General features: G+C 47.1%; 1 protein-coding gene across 7 annotated transcripts in view; it reads right to left on the reverse strand.

Moving 5' to 3' along the window:
- The window catches only part of NCKAP5 (NCK associated protein 5), a 268,026-nt gene that overhangs the window by 205,840 nt on the left and 43,687 nt on the right, over window positions 1–18,499 (reverse strand). For 2 of the 7 annotated variants that reach the window (XM_032944539.2, XM_032944531.2), the window contains exon 1: window positions 10,474–17,397. The exons of 3 other annotated variants lie outside the window; for them this stretch is intronic. In XM_032944539.2, the coding sequence (XP_032800430.2) occupies window positions 10,474–10,704 (231 nt within the window). In that variant the 5' untranslated portion in view covers window positions 10,705–17,397. Of the gene's footprint in view, window positions 1–8,779; window positions 9,411–10,473; window positions 17,398–18,499 lie in introns of those variants that run through there. 2 more of the 7 variants (XM_076060332.1, XM_032944652.2) reach the window with 2 other exon arrangements.

Genomic DNA, 18,499 nt, shown 5'->3' on the forward strand with positions numbered 1-18,499 from the left:
TGCCCGTGAGCTGTGACACTCAACCTTAAGAAGCCTGAGGGTGCCTTAGTCTGGCTCAATGAGTCTCAAGCATAAATAATATCCGAAGAATCCTAACGATGCCTCACGCTGCCTCTCCACAGTCTTGGGCATTCACATGGAACCCTGCCATTCTCATTTTGCGCAGGGCCATCACGAGAGGTGCCGCTTTTCACAGACGAACGTCGTGTGCCAGTTAGGAGCGGCGTTTGCTGTGTGTAATAACAGAGTCATTTGCCGTGTCATTTTACTAACTTGGCAAAATTGGAACCACGATGCCGGCCCACGTTGCCTTCTCGTTTCAAACGATGTCGGGAGATTTTTTTTTTACGTCCACTGTGAATTAACTGGCAGTGCCATGTTTTAATGATTAATCCGCCCACGCTAATAACCGGGGCGGCCTTCTGGATTCGAACCACAGACCTCTACATCTGGCTCTCTGTGCACCGTTGTGCCACGTAGCATATATAGGGTGTGAGGCGACTATACACTTGGCGTTTGTATGTAGAATGTCAATTTGAAACAAAATTTAACTGTGATGATGATAATATCTCCCTTGTGTTGTGACATTATAACACCCACGCATCAATGACTTTCTGGAGACAAACTTGATTTATTTATAGAGATTCTACCAGGTGGCTAAGTGGTAGAGAGAGCGGCGTGCAATTGGAAATTTGCGAGGTCAAATCCTGATTGGGGGTTGACTTAGCCCATCATTCCTCTGGGGTCCATAAAATCAGTACCACTTTGTGGGGAAATCAACAGTGGTTGCTTTATAGACAGACATGGCCAGGAAATCACTTTTACTTTCGACTCGAGGTTCTAGCTACTCTATAAAATAGGCAAATATGGATTATGGCGTGCAGCCAAGGTGCTACTGCACAGTAACGAGGGTAGATTTCAAATATAACCAACTGGCGAGACACATTTCAAAGATATCGCAGCAGCCCATGCGACACCGCATACGACGCTAATCCTTCTTAAGCCAGCGCTTTGTTTCACTCAATCCATCGCTAAGTCCGCTGAACAAAAGGCTCCACCGTTCAATCAGCAGGAAGAAATACCTGGGCGCATCTCATCAAATGCCATGCTCTCACGGATACAGTCTCGGAAATACCATTCATGTTAAAGCAAACAGAGTAAACATTTTTTTGAAGTCACCAAGCCGGTGAGGATGAGTCCTCGCTTGCCCCCCGCCACCACAGCAGGCCCAGAGAGAGTGGGGGAGCCCGGGAAACGTTGCGTGTTTGCCAACATGTACGCATACAACGATGAGACCGATAGAAAATCAATATTTATGCTCCAGATACACGAAATTAATCGTGTGCCTGAGGGCATTGAAAATTCACCATTACATGCAAATTACATGCAAATGATATCCAAATATAACCTTTAAGCTAATGGGACAAACATAACTGTACAAACAATGCTGTAAAAAGGAGAAATTATAGAAAAACAAAGCGATAAGAATGTGCAAATAACATTAATCATCGATTCCTAAATCAAATGGTGATTCTCAATCTCGACAATTCACGCAATCACTCGAGGGCAAGGTCTGGGTGGGGGTGGGGTTAGCGATGTGCTCAGCCAAGTGGCTTCGACTGCGATCTTCACGCAATGTCCAGCACAGCCAGATCGTGGCCACACGCACACACAAAGGCAAAGATCGCCCGTATAGCATGTAACAGACTGTTGGGGCCAGTGCTGTTAGCGAACACCGATGGAGACGGCACGGCACACGAGGGGGTGGGTGGCCAGCACCACACCCGATCCCCTTTGTCTCCCCAGTGGCGATGTTTACACACCGCACCAGGTACTCATTTGAAGCCGAGTATGATCTAGGGGCCGGTTCAGATAATCGTCACTGGTGTTGGCCGTGAACGGGAATCGAACCCAGGTCGCTGGGTCCCTAGCGCAGAGCGCTAACCCCCTGCACGACCGCTCCCCCTCCACGCACACACACGCACGCACGCGTGCGCATACACACAAGGACTGTGGGTGGCGGGGAGGGAGGTGCTGGCGGTGGCGGCGGCGGCGGTGGTGGTGGTGGTTGTGTCCTTGCCACCGGTACCACCTGGAGTCACTGCCAATCGTAGCGCGCTCAAGCGTGTCCATTGCAAGTCAAGCGTCCAGCCAGCGCCCCCGTGCAGCACGCTACGAGCCAGGCGCGCTCGCAACGCCGAGGCTGCATCGGCATCGCGATCGGCCGTGGAATGTTACACCGGGGTGGCTGCGGGTTGTGCGCTTTTTAAACTACCAATAACAATGATGAAATAGCCGATGGTGTTGGCAAACAATTACTTAACAACAGACGGATATGCATTCTACGTGGGGAGTTAAGACTAACGGTCAATGCAATGAGTACAGACTCAAAGAGAGGCCAACGGACGTGTACACAGTGAGGGAAAACAAGTATTTGATCCCCTGCTGATTTTGTACGTTTGCCCACTGACAACGAAATGATCAGTCTATAATTTTAATGGTAGGTTTATTTGAACAGTGAGAGACAGAATAACAACAAATAAATCCAGAAAAACGCATGTCAAAAATGTTAAAAATTGATTTGTATTTTAATGAGGGAAATAAGTATTTGAACCCTCTGCAAAACATGACTTAGTACTTTGTGGCAAAACCCTTGTTGGCAATCACAGAGGTCAGACGTTTCTTGTAGTTGGCCACCAGGTTTGCACACATCTCAGGAGGGATTTTGTCCCACTCCTCTTTGCAGATCTTCTCCAAGTCATTAAGGTTTCAAGGCTGAGATTTGCCAACGCGAACCTTCAGCTCCCTCCACAGATTTTCTATGGGATTAAGGTCTGGAGACTGGCTAGGCCACTCCAGGACCTTAATGTGCTTCTTCTTGAGCCACTCCTTTGTTGCCTTGGCCGTGTGTTTTGGGTCATTGTCATGCTGGAATACCCATCCACGACCCATTTTCAATGCCCTGGCTGGAAGGAGGTTCTCACCCAAGATTTGACGGTACATGGCCCCGTCCATCGTCCCTTTGATGCGGTGATGTTGTCCTGTCCTCTTAGCATAAAAACACCCCCAAAGCATAATGTTTCCACCTCCATGTTTGACGGTGGGGATGGTGTTCTTGGAGTCATAGGCAGCATTCCTCCTCCTCCAAACACGGCGAGTTGAGTTGATCCTAAAGAGCTCCATTTTGGTCTCATCTGACCATAACACTTTCACCCAGTTGTCCTCTGAATCATTCAGATGTTCATTGGCAAACTTCAGACGGGCATGTATATGTGCTTTCTTGAGCAGGGGGACCTTGCGGGCGCTGCAAGATTTCAGTCCTTCACGGCGTAGTGTTTTACCAATTTTTTTCTTGGTGACTATGGTCCCAGCTGTCTTGAGATCATTGACAAGATCCTCCCGTGTAGTTCTGGGCTGATTCCTCACCGTTCTCATGATCATTGCAACTCCACGAGGTGAGATCTTGTATGGAGCCCCAGGCCGAGGGAGATTGACAGTTCTTTTGTGTTTCTTCCATTTGCGAATAATCGCACTAACTGTTGTCACCTTCTCACCAAGTTGCTTGGCAATAGTCTTGTAGGCCATTCCAGCCTTGTGTAGGTCTACAATCTTGTCCCTGACATCCTTGGAGAGCTCTTTGGTCTTGGCCATGGTGGAGAGTTTGGAATCTGATTGATTGATTGATTGCTTCTGTGGACAGGTGTCTTTATACAGGTAACAAGCTGAGAATAGGAGCACTCCCTTTAAGAGTGTGCTCCTAATCTCAGCTCGTTACCTATATAAAAGACACCTGGGAGCCAGAAATCTTTCTGATTGAGAGGGGGTCAAATACTTATTTCCCTCATTAAAATGCAAATCAATTTATAACATTTTTGACATGCGTTTTTCTGGATTTTGTTGTTGTTATTCTGTCTCTCACTGTTCAAATAAACCTACCATTAAAATTATAGACTGATCATTTCTTTGTCAGTGGGCAAACGTACAAAATCAGCAGGTGATCAAATACTTTTTTTCCCTCACTGTAGATGTCTGTGAAAGATAGGGCGAGACAGCCAAAGATATTGATAGCTACGCGTTCACACAGAGGATGCAGACCTAAATGGAGACATGCAGCCGCGGAGGAGCGGCAGCCCCAAAGACGCGGACAATGAAAAACACGTGAATAGATGCGGACTGACACAGATTCGGCAATAAACGCAGACAAAGAGATATGAAGATACACGGAGAGATACGGATGGGAGGAGGGAGCAAATCCAAACACATTGCTCACGTAGAAACACAGAATTAGAGAAGCTAAGAGCCCTACGTGGCCTAGAGAAGAAGGCAGTCGTCAGAACTGCCTTCTTCAACAATGTTCACGATGGGGTCATGGACAACGTAAACCGGTGGTGTCTATGCGATTGGTAATTAGCATCTCAAGCTTAATGTAATGTAAAATCCTGCAGCAAACCCTCCCTATTTACTAATTACATTACCGCGGCATGCTTTACGACCTGTTTGTGGGACAATGCGGGTGCATTTCCCATCCAGGCAGAGGCTGGCCATAAAAAAAAACACAAAGATCTGTGCATTAATTAAAGTTGATTAATGGCAGCAATGAAATAACAAAAAATAAATAAAATAATAAAGATAGGTGGGTGAAATTGATGACTGGGAAAAAAAGATTGCACGCAGGATAAAATGATAGCCGGGATAATAAACATGGAATCCATCGGCTGATGAAAAAGTCATTGCGGCGATATTCACGGAAGCAGTAAAATCAATGTAAGGTCACTCTCGTGCCGGCCGGCACATTTTTTATTATGCCAGTGTGCCTCACCAACCACATCAATGTGGCATTCCGTTCAACCGCACGCAAATTAACGACGGCCTCATTTCACGTGCCTCACTCGGGGTTAATAAAGCCATGAATACAAAAGTTGCCCATTTTGCTCGGGCCCGTGATGTGAGCTGCTGTCCCCTCTCCACCTCTTGCCGGCTCCAATCGCCCGGGCGCCACGATCTCTACCGCGGCGCTTTAGGGGTCAAGTGCAAGAGGAGTAAATATTCAATTGGCGAAGTGTCCCCACCGATACATCCGTTGATAATTATGTTGGCTTCTCCCATCATCTGCTCCATTTCATCCCCATTCATACGCTCACAATAACTACAATAATAACCATCGTTTGTAGTGCTTTGTCATTCCACTGCTGGATGAAGAGCTCACAAGACCTGTCAGTCATGGGATTGTTGGGGCATACTTTATCACAGTAGTGAAGGCGACGGGTCCAGGATCGGTTCGGATACTACTCGTCACCGCTGCGAGCTGTTGCCGGGAATGGAACTGAGATGGCTGGGTTCGTAGCGTAGTGCGCTAACCACCGCAGTATCGATCCACCCCTGTATGCTCACACGAATGATAATTATTTGTTTCCGATACAGTGCCCCAAAATAGCAGGGCGTCTCAGAGCACCGCATCTCATCTCAAACGTCTTAAAGGGCACCGCCAGTGGTAGCTGTTCCTGTGGGCACAAGGGGACTGCCGGGGACCTCGAAACAGGCATCAGTCTGCCAGGAGGGAGCAATGATTGCTGCGTAATCCCATTTGAGTAAATGGCAGGTAATTTTCGAATATGAAAAAAATTGCACCCCGTCGCCGACAAACAATGGCCCTGCTCTTATGAATGACGTCAAGGGATCATTTAATATCCACTGTGCAGCAGACCGCGCATAGTATTATTATTGTCATTACACCCGCGGTAATAACCAGGGCGGCCACTGCCTTTGAACCGTGAACCTCTGCAACAAGCGCTGGGCCAAGCCACCATCCATGACTTGTGTGATTACAAGTCGTCTTTTTTATTTGTATATGTTGTATGCAGTGTGTTCACATGGCCTCTGCAGCCGCTAGTGGCCGCTAAATTCACCACGATGTTAAAAACAGAATTGATTCTGGAATTTAATTGTAACTCTAATTTGTTGAAATGCAATGAATGGCAAAATAGTGACTTCTTACACTACTTCTTATAAAACATTACTCTGGATCACGATTCTAAAAATTTTAAATATCTATGCAATGACATTGTGCTAAATGACTCTCACCCATAAATCATATATTAGACCACATTACCCCAATACGCCAATCGCTCTTTTGTCTGCGAATACAATCCTAGATCAATGTCAAGATCTCACACTCCCCATCTTCACGATCCTCCAAGACATAACCCCTGCCTACCTCTGCACCCTCTACTCCCCTCTACGCATGCTCCGCACACTGTTGTCTAAGCTCCCAGCCAACCTTAGCCGAGTGGGAGGTCGCTCATTCTCCTCTGCTGGCCCGTTGTCTAGAACTCCTTTGCCCCAGCCATCCATGCTGTTGACTCTCTACTCCCGTCCAGTTTCAGGCTCAAGACAGTCCTCTGCCTATGACGCCTCTGTATAAAATATTCCCACTTTTACAATACAGCATCTTGAGATGCGGTGACATTTAGTCACTATATAAATCCAAAGTGCATTATATTACAATCACAGTTGCCTCCCAATAAAGTTAATCAGCATCCCCCCTCGAAATGGGATACTATATTCCATCAGGCCTTCAACTTGTTTCTGACGGTAAAATTTATTGGCCGATGCATTCACGGCCTGCACGCACGGTGCCAACACCGGCGATCACTCAATGATGGATTCTGACAGTACCCACATATCACAATGGACCAACTGCGCATCCAACAAGAAGACCAGTTAATATACACAAACAGGCATTACGACGGATAAATAACAACCTTACACAACCAACACACTCGAAGCCGTATCCCTTTATGGAAATATCGTTTTCTTAAGTGTATGCTGTTGAATTGTAGCTTATCGTAGGCCCGATTCACGTAGAGTATGTTTCCGCACAGTCGTGAAATTCTGGAGTGTATCAAATTCCACCAAATTGATTGCGCCTCATTCACGTGGTCACTTTCTGGCTCAATTTGCACTGAGGAACATGTTGCAGGGTGGTTCTATATTTGTACGGAACCAGCCGCACTTGATGCATGTATGTTGAACTTATTTCACACACCATACGTAGTCATCAGCCGCACTGGATGCATGTATGTTGAACTTATTTCGCCCGCCATACGTAGTCATCGTGCTAATCGGAGGTGAATTTTTTTTCTCCAATTTTAATGCGGAACTTGGTCGTCATTCCACCAAATATTGGGGGGAATGATGGCCAAAATAATTGCACGAATGAGCATCTATATTACACAGAGATTAGATCGCATTAATATTGCAGGAAGTTCATGCTGGATATGTACACATCATTTTAGATCACTGTTAAGTATTGACTTGTCCGCCCCCACCCACCTCCCACAAGATTCAAAGGACTGTTACGACTTGGGGTGGAAGCCTCTTGCGGCTGGAGGAGTCAAATTTCAAGTTGAAGTTCTTGTCGAGCCAGCTGATAACTCAAGAGGATAGAGGAGTTTCGTTTGTACGTGTGACCTGGGGCACCAAATTGACAAAAGCCAAACAAAATACGCGAAATGAAGTAAAATTGAAATGAGATCAGAAACAAACTGCGTCACATGGCGAACTCGCCATGACCCATTTCACACGAATCGAAAAACAGCCATTGTTTCGCACGACATTCCATGCACGCATCGAAAGCTTGAGAATGGACACGAATCGAAATGCACGAGAGAGCATCACAGGAGTCTGACGAGTGCGTGTGTATTTATGTAAGTACACCCCTGTAATTACTCAGCAAGCACGACCCAGCACCCTGCGTTGTAACATGTAATGCTGTCAATGTTGTAACCACAATGTGTTCTTTCCTTGCAGGTGGTTTGTTTTATAATTAAATAACACATACGTACGCATTCTTGTTTCGAAACTCATTCACACGAATGCAAACAATGACGCCCAGACAAACCATTGCGGGATCTGCGAAAATGTAGAAATGAATTTAATGGCAAATAAATGATATGAATAGGAACAAGTACTGCATTGGCCAGGATTACAAGCTGATCAGGTAGAGCTGGCATTTACGATACAATTATTCAGCCACTGGGATCAAATTACGGTCTTGGAATATCATCCCAGCCAGCAACTGCCGAGGCCGATTTAATTCGGGCCATTGCATCGGCAGCTGTAGTTGTCTGCAAGATTGAGTTCGGTAGACAATTGTTACGGGAAGAGACGCGTGTACGTGCATCACAGTACGAGCCGGACACGGTGAAGCTTTTAAAAGCCAGGCTCAGTGGGGCAGCAGGGGCAGCGCTAGGGGTTGCCGAGATGGGCCCCGCACCACCAAATGTTCCTTTAGCCCCCACCTCCCACCCGTTCACTCTCCTACCTAGCAGTGCGGCACTGGGACGGTGGCCCCCCACACCACAGCTCTACTGCCCCCCCATCCGAGAGGACCTGGAGCACCACGTAGATTATGTGAAGCTCCTGAATCCACGAGGCTATAGGATTACGAGGACATGGCAGTGTGTGGGCCTTCGAGTGTTACGGCGGATCGTGAAATCATCGATGTGGACCTTTGAATGTTATTACCTTTTATACGTTAGGTTCTCTTTAAGGTATACACATTTCTTGCCGTAATCAACGCACGCACACTCCATAGACAGGAAACAGCCAAACATCCCAAAGCAGAGGGGCCTTCTTGAACAAAAATAACATGAAAGATAATACAATGACAGGACGCTACACACCTGCACGATCGCACCAATATTCGATGGCAGGACAGTTGAGCCGAAGAGCATTTTTTAAATGCCATTCTTTGGTTTCTCATATTCTCATGTCTTACCGTCTTTTCACGCAGGTCTTGTGTAGCAACAGTAAGAGACCAATCCAGCAAGAGCCTGAGCCTCCAATGGCTGCAATGTGCCGGGCTGCACCCACGCATCCATCGTGCGCGAGGACATGCCCGGCCAAGGCTGCACGTGACCTCTACGCAAGGACTCCAGAGAGCCAACACCACGCGAGCAGCAGAGGCAGCAGCAGGAGCAGCCACAGCAATCGTGGGCAGGCACGACCGTGAAAGGCAGAGATGACAAAGACAATGGCAAAAGACAACGGATCCCCAGCGTAGGCTGCATAGATGGCTGGGAGCAAGTGCCACAAGCGAGCACCTTTGAAGGCCGGTACGGGGCACAAAGGGGTGGCGTGGCTAGCATCGCGCCCGGTCGCCTTTGTCTCCCCAGTGCAGACGTTTACGCACCACAGCAGGTAGTCGTTACAAGTTGAGTGATATTAGGGACAGCACGGGACCAGTTCAGATACCGCTCACCACCGTTGTTCGCCGCGACGGGGAATACAACTCAGGACGCGACATTCATAGCACTTTAACACGAAGGCTTTCGCGACTAATATCATCCATAAGAGTTTTTTGGGGCTAGATCGCGTAAATCTATAAATGTGTCATTAAAACCCACCACCACCCGACACAACCAACTAGTAAGGGTTGTCACGTTAACAGAACATGGCAATTCTGCTCCGTGACAACCCTTACTAGTTGGCCGTGTCGTGTGGTGGTGGGCTTTAACGACACATTTATATATTTACGCGATCTAACCCAAAAAAAAACCTCTTCTGAATAGCGCCACTGCTCCTCCACACTGACCACTTTGCAACCAATAGAGGTGAACAAAGCCAAAGATCCCCCATATAGCCTTAACAGACTCTTAGGGCAAGTGATGTTCGTGAGCACCTATGAAGTCCGACACAATACACGAGGGGGTGGTAGGCCAGCAACACGCCCGACCGCCTTTGTCTCCCCAGTGGCGATGTTTACACACCGCACCAGATACTCAGTCGACCTAGGGGAGGCCCAGGACCGGTTCAGATAATCGTCACTGGTGTAGGCCGTGAGCGGGAATCGAACTCGGATCGTCGGGTTCGTAGTGTAGCGCGCTACCCGCTACACTACCGCTCTCCAGTCCCAGACACACACACACGCGTGCGCGTGTGTACGCACTCAGAAAATTCTGAAAGATAGCATTTTCTATATTCATGCCTCAAAGTGTAATCTCTAACGTCCCCACTGCTGCCGCCCACGAAAATTTGCAGAATTGGCTGCCTGGCAACAATTGTGACTCTGTCCTTTTTTTATTAATAAAGAGAAAATGACAGTAATTAATCATGATGTTTATGCAAAATACTCCTTCCGCCATTTCCATGAATTCCCCGGGGGCAGCTGTCAGAATTGCCCAGCTGCAGCAGCAGCAATAGCAGCGAGTTGCTCATCTGCACGGGAATGCGGAATCACTGTAGCGGCATTTCGACAGCATCACCACCGCAGGGGATGATGCCGTCGCGAGGAATAAGAGGGACACCGCTGAAATCACAATAACAGTCATCTCGACGAATTCCGCTCTTCCACAAAGGACTCTAGCATCCGCAGAGCTCTAATATGAAACACGCGGGGGGTGGGGGGGGGGTGGTGCTGGGGGGGGGGGCGCACGACGGAGGACACAAGCGAGCGAGAGACGCCGATCTCACCGTGCACTTGGGAGAAGTTCCCATGCAGCCGAGGCACCAGCGCGTGGGAAACGCGCAGCCATCCCTGCAGCTGTGACCGCCGCTCCCTGACCGCCCGGCCATCGCCGCCACGAGTTTTTGTCGGGAGGGTTTTTGGGGAGGTTTTTTTCTTTTTCTTACCGAGGCGGCGCGGAAGCTGCCGGTGCCGCCCTGCGAGCGAGCGAGCGAGCACCCCGCCACTGCACCCACCATCCAATCACTCAGAAGCCCGGCGCAGTCAATATTTCAGCAGCCCTTCCCTTCCCCGGCAGCCCCGCACGGCAGTTCATTTCCAGCGGCTCGCACGCAACGCCGCGTCCACCTCCAGGCATCGCGCCGTTTTTTTCTTATCCAATTGCAAAATGTGTCCTGCATATATTATTAATCCGACACCCACCGCCCGTTCCGGAAAAATAAAACAGCGCTTGAAAATGTGACACGCACGTGCAGAATACGAATTGGAATTAAACCGTCGCAAAATTATATTTACAGGGCAGCAACCACCGCCGTCGTCCAAATGCCATCGCACTGCCGCAGGAATTTACGTATTCATACGGTGGAGAGGTGACCGTTCGGGGCTACTCCGCGGAGACTCGTGCGGACGTTACGGTAATAACGGCGCCGTCAGCCCGCGCCGTTAATGCAATATGCGCGACAGTAAATCAGCGCAAATGCACGCGCGTCAGCCGGCTGATGGACCGCCCGCGTGATTAACCTTTCTTCTCAATAACGTTCGCCTCCATGGACACTGCCCTGCCGTCCCACAGCAGCCCGGCTCACACGCTCCCTCTCCCTTTCTCTCTCCTCTACCTTGTACTTCCTCAGCCTCCTTCCTTGTCGCCCCAACATCGGCATTTCTCTCCCTCTTGCTCACTCTCTCGCATTTATTTTCTGCGCCTTGTGACGGATGGATCTCAACAGAGCCAGTGACCGTGACCTTCCTTAAATCAAGGTTCCTTCATTTGGCGGCGAGCGTATGTGGTGCGCGGCGCAGGGCGGTGGACGCGCGCGGCCGCGATCCTCGCGACGAGCGGCGTGACGGACGTGTTGTTTCTTCCGCTCGCTCGTATCCGGGCATCTGCGGCGTTCACGGTTCACATCTTAAACCTGCCTCTTGCCCCCCACTGCAGGTGGAGCAGAGCGGCGAGGTGCGGTGTGCACGGTAACGAAAAGCTCGCTGACCAAAGCCAACGGAACCTGCAGACTTTCCACAGTGCCAACTCTAACCCTGACACTGCCCTAACTGGAGTGCCAATACCATATTGGCTATGAAGGTCAAATTTGTTTAAATCATCCCAGTACTTTGCAACCACTTGCAAGCTCACGAGTTAAACCACCGGCACCGCGTTTGCTTTCCCTCGATTACCGACAGAGCACGGTGTCCAACTAAGCGCATCGCATTTGTCAACCCGTCCACACGCGTGCGGCTCGCGAGGAGGACTTGACGAGTTACTGAAACACAACGCAGGCCCGCTTATCCTGCGGCTGCTTGAGAAATAAAGCCCTCATCACCCGTCCACGTGTGCGCTCTGTTGAGCCCCGCGAGGGCAGAATGACACCGCAGCCAACGGAGCCGCGCACGAGAATGGCAGTAAAGCACAATTCTAAGTGCTCACATAAAACTGCCAGGGAATAAACATTTTTTATTGCCAAAGGAAAGAAGTGTAATTGACAGTCACTCTGCTGGCGGTGAAAGAGGCATGTAGGTCAATCATTAGTATTGCATCTGTTTTATCACGGCGTATATAATGCAGGACGGAATCATGCGGAGGCTCGAATTGTCCCGTTGTCACGTGTGTATTTGATGCTTCCCATTTAGAACTCAACCCAAACGAAAATCCAATTTTGCACGTCTCTCTCTAAGCAGCAACTGTGGACAACAACACTCTGATCCATCAGAGTCTCATCAGCATCGCGTAAAGTTGTAATCTTTACAAAAACTATATGTACACTATGCGCCCTAATGTGCAAATAATGCAACAAATTTTTCACCGTTATGATGTTTTTTTTATTATTCCGCTTGTTTACACAGGAATGTCTCGCCGAGCCTCGTGACCATTTTTCAAGAGGGTCCTGCCAAGACTTTGCAGGAGGGGGCGATGATTGCGGTGCAGATTCCACTTGAGAAATTTGTGGTGTAATGTTTAAAATTTGGCAAACTTGGACAAAGACACCGGCAGATGATGGTCGAATCTTGTGAATGATATCACGGGATCTTGTGGCTGATATCACGGGATCTTTAACGTCCACTGTGTAGAGGGCGGCATTGTATTTTTGTGGATAAATACACCTGCAGTATTAATCAGTGTGGCCGCTGGGCTCGAACCGTCAACCTGCACAACGAGCGTTTGAAAAAGTGGATCGAGCAGGGTTCACGATAACATCCGCACCTCCGATCAACACGGTTGGCTATGTACGGTGCGAAATAAGTTCAACATATGTACATATATACTCGACACCAGGATCGCCAATTTTACGTGTGCATCTCAGATGCACTTGGCTAAGAAATTAACCACAGGCTCAAACTTTGACCCCACTCGAGGCCTATAGAGGCTGAGAGGAGGCATGGTGCCATTCGGCTCTAGCCAAATAAAACAAACTGCACACACTCCAAAGGATATCATTCAAATGCCCTACAATTCATGGGCAGGGTGGAGTGTTTAATATCTAACAAAGAACGGAATATAAAAGTTTAACATTACAACGTGTAATAGTTTTATTTTTAAACCTACCTTTCTCTTAAATGCCAACCCCCAATGAAATAGTTTTCGAGACTGTACTTGTTTTTTTTGCTCCCCACATTTATTTATCTTCTTTGTTTCAGGTATAATACAAATTCTATCTCGTTTACACTGCCTGCCTCAATTGTTCTGTCCATACTCTCACTCTAGGGTCGACTGGACATCTGTGAAAAAGAGCGTTCTAGTTTATCGGCTTCCTCCAGTATAAATACATATTCTGATGCTGATCCGATTCTGACTCTCCTTTGGCACACTCATCCAAATGTGGTACCAGCGTACATCTCAAGTAATGATTTATCCCGCAAGCAATCTGACGCGTGCGTAATGAGCACAGTCCATTTCCTACTTGCTCGACGCCCGTTAAATGGGTTGGCAAAACATCGCACTGCAAGACCCCCCGTAAACTAAACAGTCAGCGAGGACTTCGAGTAATTAAAGGGCAGTGTTGTTATATTATTGCTCTGTAATTAACACAACCTCTAGAGGGGCTCTCTAGAGCTCACGCTAAGTGGAGGCCCTTACGGCACAAGTGACGTGAGCAAGTAACTTCAGGGCTGCACCTTTGTCATTGCCTTCCCAACAACAACCTAAAAGCGACGATATGTTGCATGCGTGTTAAAAGGCGTGCCGCACGTTCGCAATGGGCATAACCTTCCTATGCTAAGTCTCAACAAGTCAGGAGCACGTGCACATCTTGAGACGTTTAGGTTACGTAACTTAGCGCCTCGTAAGTTAAAGTTGTTGTTTTGTCGTGGGCTGATGCTCAGCGAGTGTGAGAGCTCCCCCAGGCCAACAGTACAGCTGCCAGTAGCGCTCGCGACGCCAGAGACCACCAGACCGCAGCTGATCGCAACCCGGTGCGCAGAACTCACCGAGTGGCACGACTCTCACCGGGCTGCTACGGCGCGCTGCGCCCTGCCTCCTGCACCGACACCGCCGGCGGTTTCCATCGCGGATGGAATGGCGCGTCACCTCCATAGAACATCTCATCGAGCTTGTTTTGGGTTAGTTCTCGTGAATAGAAATGTTGTGTCGTTAAACCCACCACCACCCGACACAGCCAATTAGTTAAGGTTTGTCACGTAAAAAAACAAAACGTGCCAAATCGTGACTAGTACAGCACTAACCGGTGTACAATGCCTACTATCAAACTACCACATATTACAATGCCTACTATCAAACTATCATATATTACAATGCCTACTATCAAACTATCACATATTACAATACCTACTATCAAACTATCACATATTACAATGCCTACTATCAAACTATCACATATTACAATGCCTACTATCAAACTATCACATATTACAATGCCTACTATCAAACTATCACATGTTACAATGAGTACTATTAAACCGTTCAAACGTCAGTTCGTCACTTGGCTCACTTTTAATTAGTAATTACACCGTTCGAGTGTACTGTACTTATTGAAAGGGAAAGTTGTGGCACGATTGTTAGTGCTCCATGCGTTGACCCTGGCAAGCCGAGTTTGATTCCCAGCCAATGAATGGGTACAATTTATTATGGCAGCTCCTACTCAGTGTGAGTAATGGCCTCTTTTGCGATGTTATCCAAATGTCTACACTTGAATACTTTACCTTTTTATACTAGTTTCAGGTCGTTGTTAATCTTAAGAAACCGGCCAGGTGGCACAGTGCTCAAAGCGTACAGCTCACAGCTGGAAGGTCATTAGTTGAAATCCCTGTTGGGAGTTTACTCAGCCCAATCATCCATGCGTGGTTGATAAAGTACCATGCCACGTAGAGGAGACGTCAATAGTGGTGGTCCTACAGAAATATCCACCATGCGAATGTTGAACTTCCGCCAATGGCTCTAAACAGGTCATTGGCACCACCACACACTCAATTCAGTGGGAAACAACTGTCGCTTGTTTCTAATAACTCCAGAAAATGACAATTGCTTTATTTTCACCTTAGTGCATTTTCCAAAATCCCTCGCACAAACATAAATTTTTATTGTTCATTTGAGTGCAATTTCTTTGCAATATCAATGATTTTTTCTCCAATTATGCTTAATTCATGCAAATGTAAAAGGTAAAAAATCAACAGAGACTGACAAAAACCAATCACACGCATATTTAGCAGTGCCGGTGAATAATTATATAATAAATAAACAATCGAACTAATTAATTCCGCATTTAACTGCCAGAGGCATGTGCATATACTGTGACTTGAATGAACAAAATGAGATGGCCATGTCTTACCAGAACTGTGAGCGAGTGAACCATAGTTCAATGTGATCTGCAGTGGGGACTCATAAGAAATGCATCAGTTTATACTGATGTTTTTTTATTTGTTTAATACCTCACTTTGAGAAGGCAACCTGTCGAAAATGGTATTATTAAACCATACATCACAAGAATGTGTCTTCTAGGTGTGATGTAACGCACATATGCAAAGTAAATTATTGCAATAATAATATGTATACATAGTCATAATAATTGCAATAATTTATAGCCCAATGTTAATTCACTCCTGCATGAAGGCCTCCCCATGCCCTGTGGCACAAGGAGGTTGTTTGTACCACACACCCCGTCTCTCATCTCAGTGGGGGATGGTGAAGGGAGGCCAGGCCCAGGGCTAGTTCAGATATCACTCTCTGCACTTGTGTTAACCATGGCCGAGAATCTAACTCATGTTGCTGCGTTCATAGTGCAGTGCACTAAATACCGAGCCACAGATCCACACTCTCGTGTATAAATGATCATGTAGTATCATGCCTATGTCAAATATTGCCCTGTGGCAGATTAGTCTGCGAGAAACCCTCCTCAAGTGAGCTTGTTCCAAGTCAACAATGGGCTATGGGCGCTCAATCCAATGGCCATTCCAAGTAGGTGGTGGAAATTCCACATTCTCATTGAAGAAGCCAGTCTATCCATACGATGATTAAATATTACAAAGTCGTAGACTGTTGCTGTTACTGCGTGGTTATTCATCGTAAAATATATAGCTGTGGTGTTATAGATTGTGTATGCATATGCAGTCGTGTAGTATATTGTGTCCGAGTGAAAAAGTGTTACATGTGTGAGCTATAGTTGATGAATGCACAGGTTGCAAACATGCACACAGCCTATAAGGCAATGGTGAACGATATCGACCAAAGCTGAAACGTTACCTGCAAATGACTCAATTGGCATTCGACATAGTAACATGGTAACATCGGCCCGATTGAGAAAACCTGTGACAGGACCCTCCTGAGTAAAAATCATGGCAATGAGGCTTTCCTGGGTAACAAAAAAACACACATTCTAATAAAAGTAACGTAAGCACACACACAGTATGTGTGCACCCTGAATACCCTTGTCTTTAAAAACTAACATTATTCATAGTTATTCATAGTAAAGCGAGGGTACAGGGACTTCCCGCCCACGGTTTTGTACATTAATGTAGTATGCAGTTGTAGAGTTCCATCCATGTAGCTGCACACCAGATACACTCATGCATGGTATGGCATGTGCATGGCATGATTGGTAGGAGCTGTGGACGGTGTGGGGTGGAGGCTTTTATCCAGCAGTAGATAGCCAATGGATGGTGATGATATCGAACACAGAGTCTAGTCTATTGAAGATGGATGCACATACACAGCTCTGGATTGTATAGCTACATCTCATACATCCAGACGATGGGGTCATTGAGTGATTGATGTAAGTTGTGACGCTCTCGTCGAGTGGTAGGACCATAAATGACGATTGCCAAACAAACGCCCTCGTCTATGCTTAACCCCAGAACATCGTAAAACCAATGTTTCTAAAGGCCTGGAGCTCGACTGAATTCACTCACGAGGCAGGATCAGCCGAAGGTTCTCCTCCGTTGCTTTGCGTCTCGCGCTAAACACAACTCAGAATCCCTACGGTGCTGAAAGCAGGGCACTTCACCTTCCGTGGAGTGCGAGACTAGCGCCGACAGAAAACCACCAGAGCCACGATCGCCAACATCAAATTGGCAAACAATTCACTTCCATATTTATGACCGTCCATGTTAAAAAAAAAATACATCCCGTCTGGGAGTGCAAACTTTCAGCAGCGTTCATCACCAACAAGCGGATTAATCTTCTTGGTTCTTTCGGTAAAGTCACGTAGAATGGAAATAAAATAATAAAAATAAAATATAATTATTTTATTTTTATTATGTTTTATTTTTATTATTTTATTTCCATTCAACGTGACTTTACCGAAAGAACCAAGAAGATGAATCCCTGCAGTCACGAAAGCTTTAAATCGAAAAAGAAGCGGCTTCTCTGAGGCGGTCTGGCATATCTCGTGCGCAGCCAGGCTTGGTTGAATTTTTACTTAAAACTTTCGTGACTGCAGGAATTCATATTCTTGGTTCTTTCGGTAAAGTCACGTAGATAGAAAAATAATAATAAATAAAATGAATGTAAATAATAATAAAACACTAATATAGACTGTAGCCTGGTCGGCTTGGTTGAACCAATTCTGGAGAACTGCCAGATGATTCATAGGCAGAGACCCTCTCTCTCTCTCTCTCTTTTAGACATGGTTTCTAGTTCTATGCATACGTTCGGTGCGAACGCAGGTCAACATATACATAAAAACACGCCGCAGGGATAATGTCATTGACAATTGCCGACAGACGCATCCGGGTCATGAATGAGCATGGAGAGTGAGAGAGATGCATTTAGCAGTGTCAGCATACAAAACAAAACTCCGTTCTGTTTCCACGTAAAACGCACAGCCAGAATGTGGTCCATCAGCCTCTGGTTTCTCCAGACCAACATTAACCCACCAGCGTTTGTTTAAGCAAACAACCTCTGGACCGGGTTCGACATTATTTTGTCTCATCAGCAGGGTCGGGCCTGTGAGACAAACGCTGATGGATGCTATTGGCAGGATCTCTCCATGTAAGCGATGGAGCCCCGTTAGCTTGTCTATATAGCGAGATGGTGGTGGTTGTTGCTTGCGTGTGGGCAGAATGTCAATGACACAGGTGGTGCGACTTTAGCGTGTGGATGGGTGTTAGCACGGCGGCATCGTTATGGGTGAATACTGGCAGAGAGAAACACGTGTATTTAGAGATACAGTCCAGAACGACATTGCTATTCCCCAACTATGCTAGATGCGCTCCGGGTCTCTTCAGATCTCAGAAGCTAAGCAGGGGCTGAGCCTGGACGGTGCCATGGATGGGTGACCGCCAGTGTGCACAACGTGTGGTGTGCGGGGCTACTTTGACAGCAGAGGCCACACCGAAAACACTGTCCGTATAGTGCTATACAGTACTGTA

Source organism: Petromyzon marinus, chromosome 4 (assembly GCF_048934315.1).
Source record: "Petromyzon marinus isolate PM22_M1 ecotype Great Lakes invasive population chromosome 4, UKy_Petmar_22M1.pri1.0, whole genome shotgun sequence".
NCBI classification, from domain to species: domain Eukaryota; kingdom Metazoa; phylum Chordata; class Hyperoartia; order Petromyzontiformes; family Petromyzontidae; genus Petromyzon; species Petromyzon marinus.